This window comes from Colias philodice, chromosome 14 (genome assembly GCF_061535455.1).
Source record: "Colias philodice isolate Cphi_HAF_F1 chromosome 14, ilColPhil1 Martin Lab GWU primary, whole genome shotgun sequence".
Lineage (NCBI taxonomy): Eukaryota > Metazoa > Arthropoda > Insecta > Lepidoptera > Pieridae > Colias > Colias philodice.
In genome coordinates, this window is record NC_143099.1 from 4,623,669 (window position 1) to 4,638,014 (window position 14,346).

Here is a 14,346-nt window from a genome sequence, read left to right on the forward strand (position 1 = left end):
TTACCTAATATGTAGTAAACTTACACATTTAGAATTTAAGAAAAACTGTTTTTAATTCTTTTGTATACTTTTTAGAGGTTATTGTATGATCTCATATGTTATAACATAAGTAAATAAAAAAATCTACAAGTAAAACCTTATTATAATAAAAAAATTTTTGGATTCACTTAGGTCTGATGTGATCACATGGGAACAAAATAAATCGAGTTTTTTTTTTCAGAAATGTATTCTATAAGCTATATTTTACACAGATAAAAAATCTCACAAGTAAATTTTAACTCTAACAATAAAAAAAACAAAAAAATACCATTGGGTGGCAGGTCTGTTGTATTTTTATGTACTCAGGTGAGAACAATGGGTGGTAATGCAGAATAGGATTTTTTTAGCTTGGTCCTTAGGAGGATATTTGTTAATTATATGCACTGGATGTAAACTGTGGATTTAAATATAAAAATAATCAAGTATTTACCCAAATCGAAATTAATAAAATAACCGTTCTATTTTCAATAATCGTATCTACATGATAATCTTTGAACACAGTGTACGCTAGCTTTGTCACACTAGTGATTGAAGCAATGTTTTATCCCTTTCATTATTTCAATACACGTGTCAAGCAAGTGTCATTCATAAAGAATTGTAAATTGTTATTTTTACTCTTAAACTGTAATAATTTAATATATTTTGCTGTGATATGATATTCCTTTATCTTTTTTTATTTTTTTGCACGAATACGTGCACTTTCTGAACACACAGGAAGGCATTTTCGACAACTTTAATGTACCTATCGGCATATACGCTCACTGGGACCGGTGACAATCTGACTGATTGCATTGGTCCCAAATAGGACCAATTCACGGAATCAGTTTTGGTGCGTTGATGACGTATCTACCTCTTGTTTCTATATATAATATCATTGTCCTCGGGTATCAAAATATCTCTATACCAAATTTCATGCAAATTGGTTCAGTAGTTAAGGCGTGATTGAGTAACAGACAGACAGACAGAGTTACTTTCGCATTTATAATATTAGTATGGATGTATTGTATGTTAACAGGGAAAATTAATAAAAAGACAATGTTTGGTTTTCTCATAACTTTTATTTACTTTAAATTAAATTACACTTATGACAGATCACTTGAGTATAAATACAAAGTTGTCCTTATCTCCCAAGTATTTATTTCCAAAATCTGAACAATGAACATCTATAATAGTCAACACTATACAGTTTTTTCATGTTTGTTCAGAAAAATTACCAAAAATATTAAATGAGCAGGACTGAAACCAGAACTGTCATAACATCATTTTTATGGTCTTTTACAAATAAGGTGTTTTAAGAAATGTGTCTGACTAGAAAATTAGGAATTATAATTCTTAACCATTCCCTGGTCATATGAAATAATTGGCAACATCTACCATACATATTTACGTTTACAAAATCATTGTTATGGTACGGGAGCTATTAACGTTAAAAAAAAAGTCATTTTAGTATAGTTGGTTTTTTGATATACTGTTCCTCTTGCTATTTCGGTTAGAGTCCGGGCTGTCTGGCTGGTCGCAGTGGTTGCGTTTTTTAGTGCGCATCTCATCTGCACAGGATAATTTCCTTAATTTAAAGTCATTTTTTAACGCGTAATTTTTAATATTTTGCCTTTAGATAGATCCATCAGACATAATTTTTTTATTGCAAGACGTTTTTTTCGTTGTTAAATAGGTGCCAGACGCAATTTTTTATTTCGTTTTTATAAAAAATTCAAATTATTTTAGAATGTCTGTAAATTTCATATTATGTTCTTCAAACATAATATAATCTAAAATTAATTAGCCAGACGCTAATTCGATTGTTAAGTATTAAATACGTACAAATAAAAACGTAGTGAAAGTAGGTAAGTATAACAATTTGATGATTGTGTATATGGAGAGATAGTTTAAAGTGCAAGAGAGATAGAAAGGGTCGGCCGCGAAAATTAAATAACAATAAAAAATAACTTTTTTTTTTCGAAAATATAAGATACATAGAAATTGAATTGTTCCTACTCTAGGATTCCCTGTGTTGTGGGAACAAGTACCTTCCATTGGTACATTTTATTCCTTAGGCTAAAAAATAAACTATTAGGGTACATCAACAATCTTCTATACAAAACAATTTTTTTATTACTTAACTATTAAGTTATGGGTTTAAATGAAAACAGCGATTACATAAACTTATTTATATTGTTTCCAATAGCACATTGCCTAATACCACACATTACACACCGCGTACAAGAAGAAAAAGAACCACAGACAAAATACAGTGTTGCCAATACAAGTTAAATTTTCTAATATACATAATTATATCTAATATTAACTAGCGACCCGCCCGGCCCTGGCTTCGCACAGGTGCAATGCTGATACTAAATACACTACAGAAAAACTGTGAACGTTGAATATAAAAACATAGCGGCCCGCTCCGGCTTCGCACGGGTATAAAATATATAGCCGGGCGGCCGGCTGGTACCGCCGCAAACGCTACGTCCCGCAATTTTTAAATCTGTAATATCTTCGAAAATATTCACTTAAATCATACGGTGTAAAGGGCCATATAGATCTATATTAAATGAACAATGTATTCAAGGTATTTAATTAGTTAAGGATTAATGCTGTATTGGTTAAAATCGCTTCGAAAATTAGCCATTATTTGTCGTAAAAAGTAAATGACAAAAAAGTTATTATGGGTTATCCATAAGAGATAGACATATACCATCACGGACTTTTCTGTAGACCTTTTCAATGTGTACTATAGTTAGTACATTATTTTGATAAAACTCGTAGGGTTCAGCCTGCATTTGCACTGTAAGTGGAAAAAATGTAATTATTTACGAAATCACATTAGAAACCTCAAAAATAACAGTACTTCTCCACTATTTAATGGATGTTATTATACATATAAACCCCCCACTTGAATCACTCTATCTATTTAAAAAAAACCACATCAAAATCCGTTGCGTAGTTTCAAAGATTTAAAGAGACATAGGGACAGAGAAAGCGACTTTGTTTTATACTATGTAGTGATGATGATAACAATATTAATTCATTAATCTTAATTCTTAATATATATACATAAATCTCGTGTCATAATGTTTGTCCTCAATGGACTCCTAAACCACTTAACCGATTATAATAAAATTCGCACACCATGTGCAGTTCGATCCAACTTGAGAGATAGGATAGTTTATACATGTAGGTACCATACGGGCGAAGCCGGGGCGGACCGCTAGTATACCTATATAAATTCATGCTAACTACTTTAGTTAAATTCAATACAAACTTAAACATGCGAGTGTGTGTGTGTTCACGTGTGTGTGTCGTGTGTGGTGTGGTGTGTGTGTTGTGTGTGTGTGTATGTGTGTACATCAATATTGAAACAAACTTTCTAGTTGTTTACAGATGATGGAATATTGGAAAACAATAACAATTCCTTAGACGATAACATAAATAATTCTGACAGTGTGAGGAAAGATGATGATGATGATGATTATGAAGATGGCTTTTTAAATTTAACAATGTAATTGTTTAACCTTCATTGATAAAGTTTTTATTCCATTCTTTTCAATGTATGGTAACTTTAATTTATTTTTCACTTTTATGTTTATTTTTTTTCATTTTAGCTTTTATTTATAAGAACAAGTGTAAATAATATTGTATTCTTGCAATTATTTCCTGTCGCATAGTTAAAATACACTAGCTGATGAGCTGCATGCTTCATTACTTTTTTTTATTTATACACATTATTTAATACTTAACAATCGAATTAGCGTCTGGCTAATTAATTTTAGATTATATTATGTTTGAAGAACATAATATGAAATTTACAGACATTCTAAAATAATTTGAATTTTTTATAAAAACGAAATAAAACATTGCGTCTGGCACCTATTTAACAACGAAAAAAACGTCTTGCAATAAAAAAAATATGTCTAATGGATCTATCTAAAGGTAAAATATTAAAAATTACGCGTTAAAAAATGACTTTAAATTAAGGAAATTATCCTGTGCAGATAAGATGCGCACTACTAAACGCAACCACTGCGACCAGCCAGACAGCCCGGACTCTAACCGAAATAGCAAGAGGAACAGTATATCAAAGAACCAACTATACTAAAATGCTCACTTGTCAACGTTGGTAGCTCCTATACGATTAAGTACTTAAAACTTTAATTGTACGAGGGAGATATGATCATAAACCTAATTGGCTTGAACATTTTTGTCTTGTATTAAATTTTCCGCCTTATACACTTTCCATGCCACAAGGTAGTCTCTGAGCATCTTATATAGTGAGTAATAATTAATGAATAATAAAACCACTATAGATAAGAAGTAGTGCCATACTATTGAGCTGAACAGCAGACATAATTTGAGCAGTACCAATGCAAGTTGTAGGCAGACTAACAAGCACATCAGTTTTGAAGGATTGTTGAATACCGTCTGAAATTAAAAAGTGAAATTATTTAGAAATAATATAAATTTAAGTTGGTGATATGGATGTTTGTTACTTAATTATGGTAAAACTACTGATCCGATTTTGATATAACTAAAGTATCTTATGTACTACAACTAGAATAACATCTTAATATATATAAATCTCGTGTCACAATGTTTGTCCTCAATGGACTCCTAAACCACTTCACCGATTATAATAAAATTCGCACACCATGTGCAGTTCGATCCAACTTGAGAGATAGGATAGTTTAAACATGTAGGTACGCGTAGGGCGGACCGCTAGTAAAACTACAAAAATACTAGCTTTTAATTGCTATTTTAAAAACATTAAGCTTATAGGCAACTAATGTCTAAGAATTAAGTTTATCATCTGGGATATTATACTTTATGTATCAAATAAAGAGAAATACTCACATAAAACCTAACATGTGCCATATTAGTGGGATCCGCGGCTACGGTGGGTGTATCCGCGATGTATATTTGATCATCGCATCGAACCCGCGACCCTTGCGACCAAAATTTACTACCGGACCATTGTGGCACGTCATTTGTTTCACTTGTTGCAGGACCTTAGAGATAAAGTATGTTTTTAATGCTTGACTGGATAATAAATGGGTTAAGTACGATAATAAAAGGGCCTTAGGGTTATTCTTGATAAATAATTAGTGATGCAACGAATACTACTTTTACGAATACGAATACGAATATCAAACCTACTATTCGGCGAATACGAATACGAATACGAATATCTCGCCTTGGTAATAAAAGACTTATTTATTTAATGAATGATTAAAATTCTCTCTTCTAATAATTAAAATTTACAATAAGCAAATTTTTATTTAAAAAACATAAAATTCGTAGATTTTCTGGTTTTAGGCGATTTTTTTTTTCAGTATGGATGTTTCCAGCCGTTGAAAAAAGTCTTTCCGAAGCGACTGTACATGGCTTCAGTGAAAAATATTTTTGGGCGAGTTTTTTCTGACTTTGAAAATGGACATCTTCTCGCCAAAAGGCCAGTGGATCAGCAGTCTCTGCACACGTCATATTTTAACGCGCGATTTTTAAATCTGTAGTAAATTGAGTTGCGTACAAAAATATTCGTTTTTAAATATTCGTATATTCGCCGAATACGAATATTCGGTAAATGTCTAGTATTCGGCGAATACGAATATTCGTATTCGTATTCGTTGCATCACTATAAATAATGTATTTTTTTTGAATAAGCTCATATTTTTTAAATATTTATATTATTTTATGTGTTGGGTGCAATATACAAAATCAATATAGGATATTTTTTTAGACTAACATCTGATGCCTATGTCGTGGTCATATCGTAGATTTGATCATTTCATGATATGAGTGGCCATTTCACGAAATGGTCGCATATCGTGAAATGGCCAATTTAGTTTGGCCACATCATGATGTGGTTTGGGCAGATCAATGATAAGAAATCGTTTCACGATATGGCCAATTAACGCACGGTTTTTTCATGAAATGATCAAAATTATTTGATCATATCGTAAAATAGTTACATTAATCGTTGGTAGAGGCGCTGCAAGCTCTGTGTTTATGTGATAAGATGGCGGCCGCTGGCGAAAATTAAATTATTCGCAGTTAAAAACTTCATTATTCGTTTAATAACAATATTATGAAGAAAGTCATAGCAAAGAATTTACGACGAAGAGGTACGAGTACTATGGAAAATGTGGATATCTTATATGTATTTAAGAAAAAATGCGACTTAAATAAAATAATTTAAGAAACTACTACTATATTATTATAATTGTTTGTTTTTTAAAAAGCGATCCGCTTCTGGCACTCGCCGGCCGCTGCCGCGGCACGCTCGCTTTGCTCGCTCGGCGTTGTTTATCAAAGTCTAACCTAACCTAACCTAACTGTTTTCTATTGCAAAAACGATTCGCTTCTGGCATTCGCCGGCCGCTGCCGCGGCACTAACTTTAATGGCATTAAACAAGTTTTTAGAATATAGTTATTCTGATTTTTTTTAATATTTTATGGACTCTTTATATTTTATACGATCTGGCCAAATGTGGATGACCAAATCGTGAAACGTTGACGATTTAACGATCTGATCAAACTATGTTGGCCATTTCACGATATGCGACCATTTCGTGAAATGGCCACTCATATCATTGTCGTGCGCTAGACGCGTTCGGAATTGGACGTGATTAGTGCTAGCACTGCAGTAAGGAATAACAATTCGCGCCACGCGCGGCTTTGCCGCTGCATGAACTTTTATAATGAGTTGTAAAACACTCATTGTAAATGAGCTGTTGGCGTTCATCCAAAATGCCATCGATACAATGGACGAGGTTAGCATCATGCAAATCTGCAAAACTATCAGCAGTGGCAAGGTGCTACTCTTCCAAACGCTAGACAAGATTGCCACGATGCCGTCCCGCCGCAGGAACGGGGGTGAAAAATGCATACAGGACATCATCAGCCTATTGAAGGTGACTGATCCCGATGACGTGCCCGATTTCGTCGCAAAGGAGTTGCATAAACTTCCACCGGTGGGATTCGACCACGTCGATGTTACGAGGCTCCTTAAGGACATCACATTCCTTAAGGCGAGTCTGGCCGAGGTACACACCAAGTTGGAGGCCTCAGAGAAGACCATCTCCGATTTACGAGTCGAGTTAGCGACATATCGCGATGCGCATGCAATGTCACCCGTGCCGTCATATGTGAATGCACGTCGCGGAGCGCAAAATGCATGCGTCGGCATTTTAACTGCTGATGTTGACGTGTCGCCGACCGCCGATGACCCGAGTGATGCCTCGCGCCCCGCTCCCGTTACCTCTCCCCCGGAGAAGACATCGCATGTCACGTTGCCAGCTGCTCCTCAACGTGACTACGCCGCCGCAGCCGCAAAAATGACTGCGACCCCCAAACCAACAAAAGGAGTAAACGCACCCGTGCGGAAAAGTTTACCTTCAAAAACGAAGGGCGTCGACGAGGATGGCTTCACAAAAGTCCAGAAGAAGAGGAAGCTGACTCGTCAGAACAAGTGTGGCACCGCAACGAGGGATCCAAACTTGCGGATGCGCGCAGAGGTGCCGACGACGCCGCTCTACGTGTCTCGTGTGCACTACTGTATGTTGTCGAGTACTTGCATGCGAAGACAGGTTTGAGTCTGCGAGTGGAACGGCTGGAGTCTCGCCATAAAGTGAGCTTCAACTCCTTCGTGGTGAGAGTACCGACCGCCAAGCTGAGCGTCTACATGGACGAAGGGTTTTGGCCGCAGGGAGTTGTGTTTCGCCGCTTCCGCGGACGGATACCCGGCCCCCCGGAATCGCGTCACACGCCGAAGACATAGCGTGTATTAATTTAGTTTAGTTTTAAATTATTATATGTATGTTAGTCTGTAAGGTATTTATTATATGGGTCTGTACAATTTATTGTCTGTTACCTGAAATAAATGTTATAAATAAATAAAATAAATAAAATATCATGAAATGATCAAATCTACGATATGACCACGACATCTATACACAAGTAATTATACTTTTTATCCCGCATCATACCAAATATAATCAACTCTATTTACTCACCCTCTAATTTCCAAGAGCCCAAATGCTTGGTAGCCCTGTGTGGTACATCGCAGAACAACGCAGGTAACATTTGCGCAGCGTACCGTCCACACAGGGCGCCCCATACTAACCCCACTTGTTGGGCCGCTGACAGCACGTCGTAATACAGAAACGGCTAGAAACAAAAATTAAATGAGCGTAAACATAGTTAAAAATAAAGAGCGTAGGTATGTGCCGAGCACACGACGTGTCTGAAGTGAAACTTCTTTGGCAAGATTCAAAGATACCAAAATCGTCGCCTTACTCCACGTCGTGACGGTATTGCCATGATGCGACCTTGAAATTTAACTCACAATGCGTCTAAAGAAGTTTCACTTCAAAAAACAAAAACATGCTTTAATGATAGAATCAACTCTTATTTTTATTATACAAGATAATCAGACAAACTCATAAAATTATTGTATTGTCACCGGTGCTTGATAAGTGAACAAAGTTTGAATTAAGCTGTCCTTTAAAAGTAGTTCGAAATATAATCTTTTAGAGTTGGTTATATTTTAACATATGTTGTTAAGATGTACCTAATGTAGATAGTGTTAGCTACTATTAAGTATTCTGTAATACAGGCAAAGCTAATATAAACATGTTAAAAATATAAGATACTTGTGATTCTTCTACAACTATTTTTTATTTGGTTTCTATCAAGTTTGAGAAGTGTTATCTGTCTGTAATTCTTGGCTCATATTATTTGGCAATGTTTATTGTTTCGTTTACTATCTTCTTATCTCCCCGATATATGAAACAATGGTTGCATAACTGATTGTTAATGTAATTTTGACAAAGCAGTCCTGTATTATTACATGCATAACATACATAGCAACATTTTTTTTGAGTATTTTAATAAGTATTATAATTTGAGTTAAAAATTAAGTAATGCATTAATATTAACAAACAATGTATCCACTATAATAAAAGAAAAATAAAAATCTCTAAGATTTTATTCTTCCATTAGAAGCTAGTGAGTAAAAAAAGAGCTTTATTACAAGTTTAAAAATTTGGAAAATCCAAAAGTGCACGCCTCATAATTTTTTTTTAATAAATATTTATTAATTATTATTTTTGTTTATTTAATAACAATTAAACTACATCGAATCAGACCCTGAAAAATGAAAGGGTTCTATTCCTGAGCATACTCAAGCGTAAGAGAAAAAAAAAGACTCGATTAGTAAAGTATTTCGGTCGCTATCGTGTTAACAAGAAAAAGGATCCGCACATACAGACACACGGACGTCCAAGACAGAACTTTTTTAAACTGTTTTTTAACTAGTTTAAATAACAAAAATGACATCAAAAATATCATGAACGTTAAAAATAGTGTTTTTTCTTAATATGTGTGTGTATGTATTATCTTACAAGTGCAATGTATGATACATAAAGACATTTTAAGTTTGAAAAATCAGATGTTTTGCGCGAAGTGACAGTAGTACCCACCTCAACGCTTCGCTTATGAGGCGTGCAAAAATTACCTGTGCAAAACAGCATGGTACAAAACTGGTGTAATATGCACCAATTATTGAATGAAAAAGTATTTTCTTCACTCTGAGATTGAAGTCTTCCTTCAACATTTCAACTTCTGAACGAATTTGTTCAGGGTCATGTGAACAACTGTGCATTGGTAGTGTCTCTGTATGATTTAGCTCCAGGAATGCATCAAGATGGAATCCAAATAGGATGAAGTATATTATTGATCTGAAAAAGTTATATAACATGTTGAAATTAATGAAATTTATTAACTATTCTAATATTGAATTTGATATTTTTGGTTTAATGGCATTCAAATGCTTTATAAATATAAATTTATAAAGAATAGAAAAAATTCGATCACGGGGCGGGACTCGAACCCGCATCCTTTCGCGCTATACCGGGGCGGATGTCTGACCAATTCAGCCACTCGTGACCCGCAATTATTATTCTATTCTTTCAGTTTTATGTGTCTAAAGCATAAAACTGAAAGAATAGAACCGGCGAAAGGATGCGGGTTCGAGTCCCGCCTCGTGATCGAATATTTTCTATTCTTTAAAAATTTATATTCTAATATTATAAAGTAGTAGATCTTATTTGAACAAACTAGTCTGAGCAATTGATAAGCAATCATTATTGTTCTTCATAGTAAATTTATCAAACAATTTGTATGTTTACTCTATGATGTACGTCTAATGAATTAACTTTACTCAGTAATAATCATTATGCACAAGATAACATGAAAAATGGAAAATATGTTCATTTTAATTTTTAAGAACATATATTTTTACTAAATTTTCAAGTTCAGTTTATTCATTATTATACAGACAATACTTACGGATAAACCAAATACACCATTTTTACAAGAGGATATTTCATTAGTAAATAATATGTACTCCATCCAAGCATACCAATAATAGCACCAAGAATGAACATCCTGAAACAAGTGTTTAAATTAAACATTTACAAATTTCAATAACATAAATAATATCACAAATAATATATATGTCATACAGTATACTAGCTTTCCGCGCGCCTTCGTCCATTTGTAAATAACTTCTCTTGAACAACTACATATATCTAATAAAAAGACCCTTCAAAATCCTTTTCGTAATCTTAAAGATACATAATATGTCATACATACAGACAGCTGTAAGCAACTTTGTTTTATACTATGTAGTGTTTCATTAATAAAATTTATTCCTACCCTCAAATAAATTTTCACATACCTTGCTGCCATGGTGGCATGTGGCATCATTTTAGGTGCTACAAATAATCTCACTATGGCCACACTTGCACATAATAACATCCTTGGACTTATTATCCCCATAATAAACATCACCACATGTGGATCTACTAAATGGAAGTGCTAAAAGAAATAATGGTAATAATAAGCTTTTTAAATTAAGCATTATTTTATTATATGATTATTAAAACAATAAATAAAACTGTTAATGTATTGCTGATGCATACAAAAATAGTTAAATGAGTACAAGGAAAGTATTTATCACATATGTTTAATACAATGTGAACAGCATTTAGTAATATTTATTTCTTACCATTGCTTGTGTTGTATATGATGTTGGCAGCCACCAAGCTGTTCTGTACAAATTCAAAAACTGTAGTCCTGTAGCTACTGCTAAAAATATGAAAGTCATAATTTCAAACAACAGTTCTCCATCTAAAGGTATAAATGGGAATGGGATGTGTTTAGGTGGTGACGGGCCCTCTGGCAATTTAACTTCTGGAACAGGTGTGTTTGACGGCAGCCTTGACCTTACACGTTTTCCGTTTGAGGAATCTTCATCTAGTACAGGTGTCCCCTTGAAGAAAAATAAAATTTATTTGAAAAACTTATTATTAAAACTTATCGAAATTTAAATTGTGAACTTTTTGACTTTGGGAGAAGGTATACAAAGAGAATTGCTAGGCTTTCTACATATGGTTGTCTGAAGGTGAATAACGACTCATTCCTTATTCATTTAACTTACCTTTTTCGTCGTTCCAGACAGTTTCTTTGGGGCCACCATCTTAGTGGTTACCTGGGGTAAATGCCGTTTAATTAAAGGATCTTTAATGATCTTTCGCCGTCTGGAAATCGCGGTTGACGAGGTATTGCTGACTTGTGAGTAGGCCCACCGGCGAGCCAAGAGTATAGTCAAACAGCCAAGCACCGTTGGTAAGAAGAATACAACAAAAGTTCCACTTTCATCTTCGTCACAACTCATCACTCACATGATAAAATGTCACAATATAATTATTTCGATTTTACACACTTGCGATTATTTTGACAAAATGTTGTTTTAAACATACGTATGACAAATCACAGATGTCATTTTCACGATAAATTCGAATTTGACGTTGTTTCTTGTTTGACATAAACTATTTTTTTTTTTTTTTAGATTTAATGGCCTGGCTACCAGACCTTATGCCAAAACATAAACTAAAATATAGACTATAGTTGATTATCTGTACTTTAATATTACAAATCTGTGCTTTCTTTGCTCAAATAATATTATTTGATTAATGGATTTTGTGCTAAAAAAAATTTCCATGATCAAAATTTTATTATCACAAAGTTTTTATCTTACGTTAATCATATGGTCTAAAACAGCTGTAGTAAAAGTACAGTTTTATTAATTATTACTATAATATGTGTAAATTACTTGTATAATATTCTACCACCATAATATGTGTAAATTACTTGTAAATTAGGGACTTCAGCTTTAGTGTTGGTTTATTACACTGAACAACTTAATTTGTTTTTACGGTTCTGTGGTTTATTAAAAAAATAAAGATTTGACATATTTGACGCATAATTTTGACGTTTAATTATAAACAAATTTTATTGATTCCAATTTCCACCGGCACCAATTCTATGAAATACGAAGTATTTATTGAAATGTGATTAATGATTATATACAACGTTAAGTGGTTAATTTAAAAAAAAATGTCTTTTGCTATTCTGTGTTCTTTTGTATTAGCGTTTTATGTGGTTATCTGGTTCTTTGATTCTGTGTTTAAGGTGATTTAAGTATTTTTATTTCTAAGTAATTATTTTTGATAAAAGTACAATGATATTAATTGGAATATTTTCTTCCAGAGTTGTATGCATTACCCATATTATGCATTTTTGGAGGGAACCGGGTTAAAAGTTGGAATTTTAAATTTTACTTGGACAACTACTGCTTTTAATAGATGCATCTACAGATGGAGTAAGAACCTTGCACGTGTTTTAAGAAAATGGTTCACGGTTGGATATTACATAGCAGTTGGATTGTTTCTTCCATTTGTTGTATGGACTCTCATATCTTTTATTATTGAACACTTTAATGAGACAATACAAATTAACGGAGTGCCAGAGATCAAAGCTATATTACCCGGTGTAAATGTTCCCGCATCTGACTTTTGGATATGTTTCCTTGCAATTGCATTAAGTTCAATTTTCCATGAACTTGGACATGCGATGGCGGCTGCACATGAAGATGTGCAAGTTATTGCCGTTGGTGTATACATATTCACCATAATACCAATAGCATTTGTTCAATTGAATACAGAACATTTAAACAGCCTTCCCATTTTAAAAAGGCTTAAAATTTACTGTGCAGGGGTCTGGCATAACTTAGCTTTGGCGATTTTAGCGATGATGCTGTTTTTTGCTGCACCAGTTTTATTCAGTATTGCATATGAAACGGATATTGGAGTAAGGGTCACTGATTTCACATCTGACTCCCCCTTAAAAGATGCCAGAGGACTTGATAGGGATGATGTAATAAAAGCTATTAATGCCTGCAACATTAAAGACTCATATGACTGGTCATATTGCTTGCATGTAGCCCATGACAGATTTGGAGTATGCACCAGTGCTGAATTCATAGCACAGAATGATGAAATAATGATGGAAACAGTGAAAGAGAATGGAGTTGTTGAATGTTGTCGGAAGGATGATCTATACAGCTTCTGCTTTGAATACATGGAACCTAAATTGGTTGTGGATTCCGTTTTACCTGGACAGTACTCATGCTTAAAACCAAGGGATATGATAAAGGAAAAACTAATTAAATGTACAGAAATTGGAGGATATTCATGCCCCAGGAATATGCACTGCTTAAAACCATCATTAAATAACCATACATACTTAATTATCATAGAAAGGCAGGATAACAATGCTGTATTGTTCTTAGGATTACCATATGATGTCTACAACACTGTGTTTGTAGACCAATATTTCCCTAGATTATGGATATTTTCATTTTTCTCACCAACAGAATTTGAAAAATTACTTAGGTATATATTTATATTTACTATGGGTATTGGATTTGTAAATATTGTGCCATGCTATGCCACTGATGGTCATCATATTGCAAGAAATCTGATTCAGATGTTGGCTAAAACATTGAACAAAAATGGTGATTTTGTTACATTCTTCACAATATTTACTGTTTTTGTTGGCACATGTTTAACTGTGCCAATACTAGTTTATTTATTCTATAAAGCTATATTTCTAGATCACATTGATATCTAATTAGAAGTAGAAGTACATTTTTATACTTGTAGAAAACTACACATAATTGCACATTGAATGACATAGCGTGGGTGATAATTATAGATAAGATAGATATAAGCAGCATTTGATTTTTGTAAATAGCCTAGAATAGATTATATTGAATATTTATGTAATTTCTGTGTACAAATGTATTATAAATTAGATGTGCTATTGGCCAGAAATATAAAATAATGACATTTAGAATAAAATGTTTATTCATAATTTTTCCCCAGCTTATTGGCTGTATTTTAT

The 14,346-nt window shown here is 33.6% G+C and overlaps 2 protein-coding genes and 1 pseudogene across 2 annotated transcripts; 2 read left to right on the plus strand and 1 right to left on the minus strand.

The window, feature by feature from the left end:
- Positions 1-1,077: 1,077 nt before the first annotated feature.
- LOC149482791 (transmembrane protein 39A) lies at positions 1,078-11,884 on the minus strand. Its single transcript, XM_089703530.1, has 9 exons — positions 11,540-11,884; positions 11,108-11,371; positions 10,778-10,917; positions 10,387-10,485; positions 9,554-9,776; positions 8,052-8,205; positions 4,891-5,045; positions 4,180-4,461; positions 1,078-1,447 (listed from the first exon to the last, which is right to left on the minus strand). Exons 1-8 carry the CDS (start codon positions 11,774-11,776, stop codon positions 4,222-4,224), a joined length of 1,512 nt encoding a protein of 503 aa, XP_089559656.1. The 5' UTR covers positions 11,777-11,884; the 3' UTR covers positions 1,078-1,447; positions 4,180-4,221.
- On the plus strand, positions 6,639-7,943 carry LOC149482792 (uncharacterized; annotated as a pseudogene).
- A 386-nt stretch (positions 11,885-12,270) lies between the features above and the next one.
- On the plus strand, positions 12,271-14,303 carry S2P (membrane-bound transcription factor site-2 protease). The gene is made up of 2 exons (XM_089703531.1): positions 12,271-12,573; positions 12,652-14,303. The coding sequence occupies exons 1-2, from the start codon at positions 12,499-12,501 to the stop codon at positions 14,071-14,073; spliced, it is 1,497 nt and encodes a 498-aa protein (XP_089559657.1). The 5' UTR covers positions 12,271-12,498; the 3' UTR covers positions 14,074-14,303.
- Positions 14,304-14,346: the final 43 nt, after the last annotated feature.

What these genes read in the sequence shown, in the direction of transcription:
- LOC149482791 (XM_089703530.1), bottom strand. Translation starts at nt 11,776, where the DNA reads ATGAGTTGTGACGAAGATGAAAGTGGAACTTTTGTTGTATTCTTCTTA. An exon ending in ATGGTGTATTTGGTTTATCC is followed by an intron (nt 9,777 to 10,386) that starts GTAAGTATTGTC and finishes TAACTTTTTCAG; the next exon opens with ATCAATAATATACTTCATCC. An exon ending in TACCATGCTGTTTTGCACAG is followed by an intron (nt 8,206 to 9,553) that starts GTAATTTTTGCA and finishes TTTTGTTTCTAG; the next exon opens with CCGTTTCTGTATTACGACGT.
- S2P (XM_089703531.1), top strand. Translation starts at nt 12,499, where the DNA reads ATGTCTTTTGCTATTCTGTGTTCTTTTGTATTAGCGTTTTATGTGGTT. An exon ending in TCTTTGATTCTGTGTTTAAG is followed by an intron (nt 12,574 to 12,651) that starts GTGATTTAAGTA and finishes ATTTTCTTCCAG; the next exon opens with AGTTGTATGCATTACCCATA.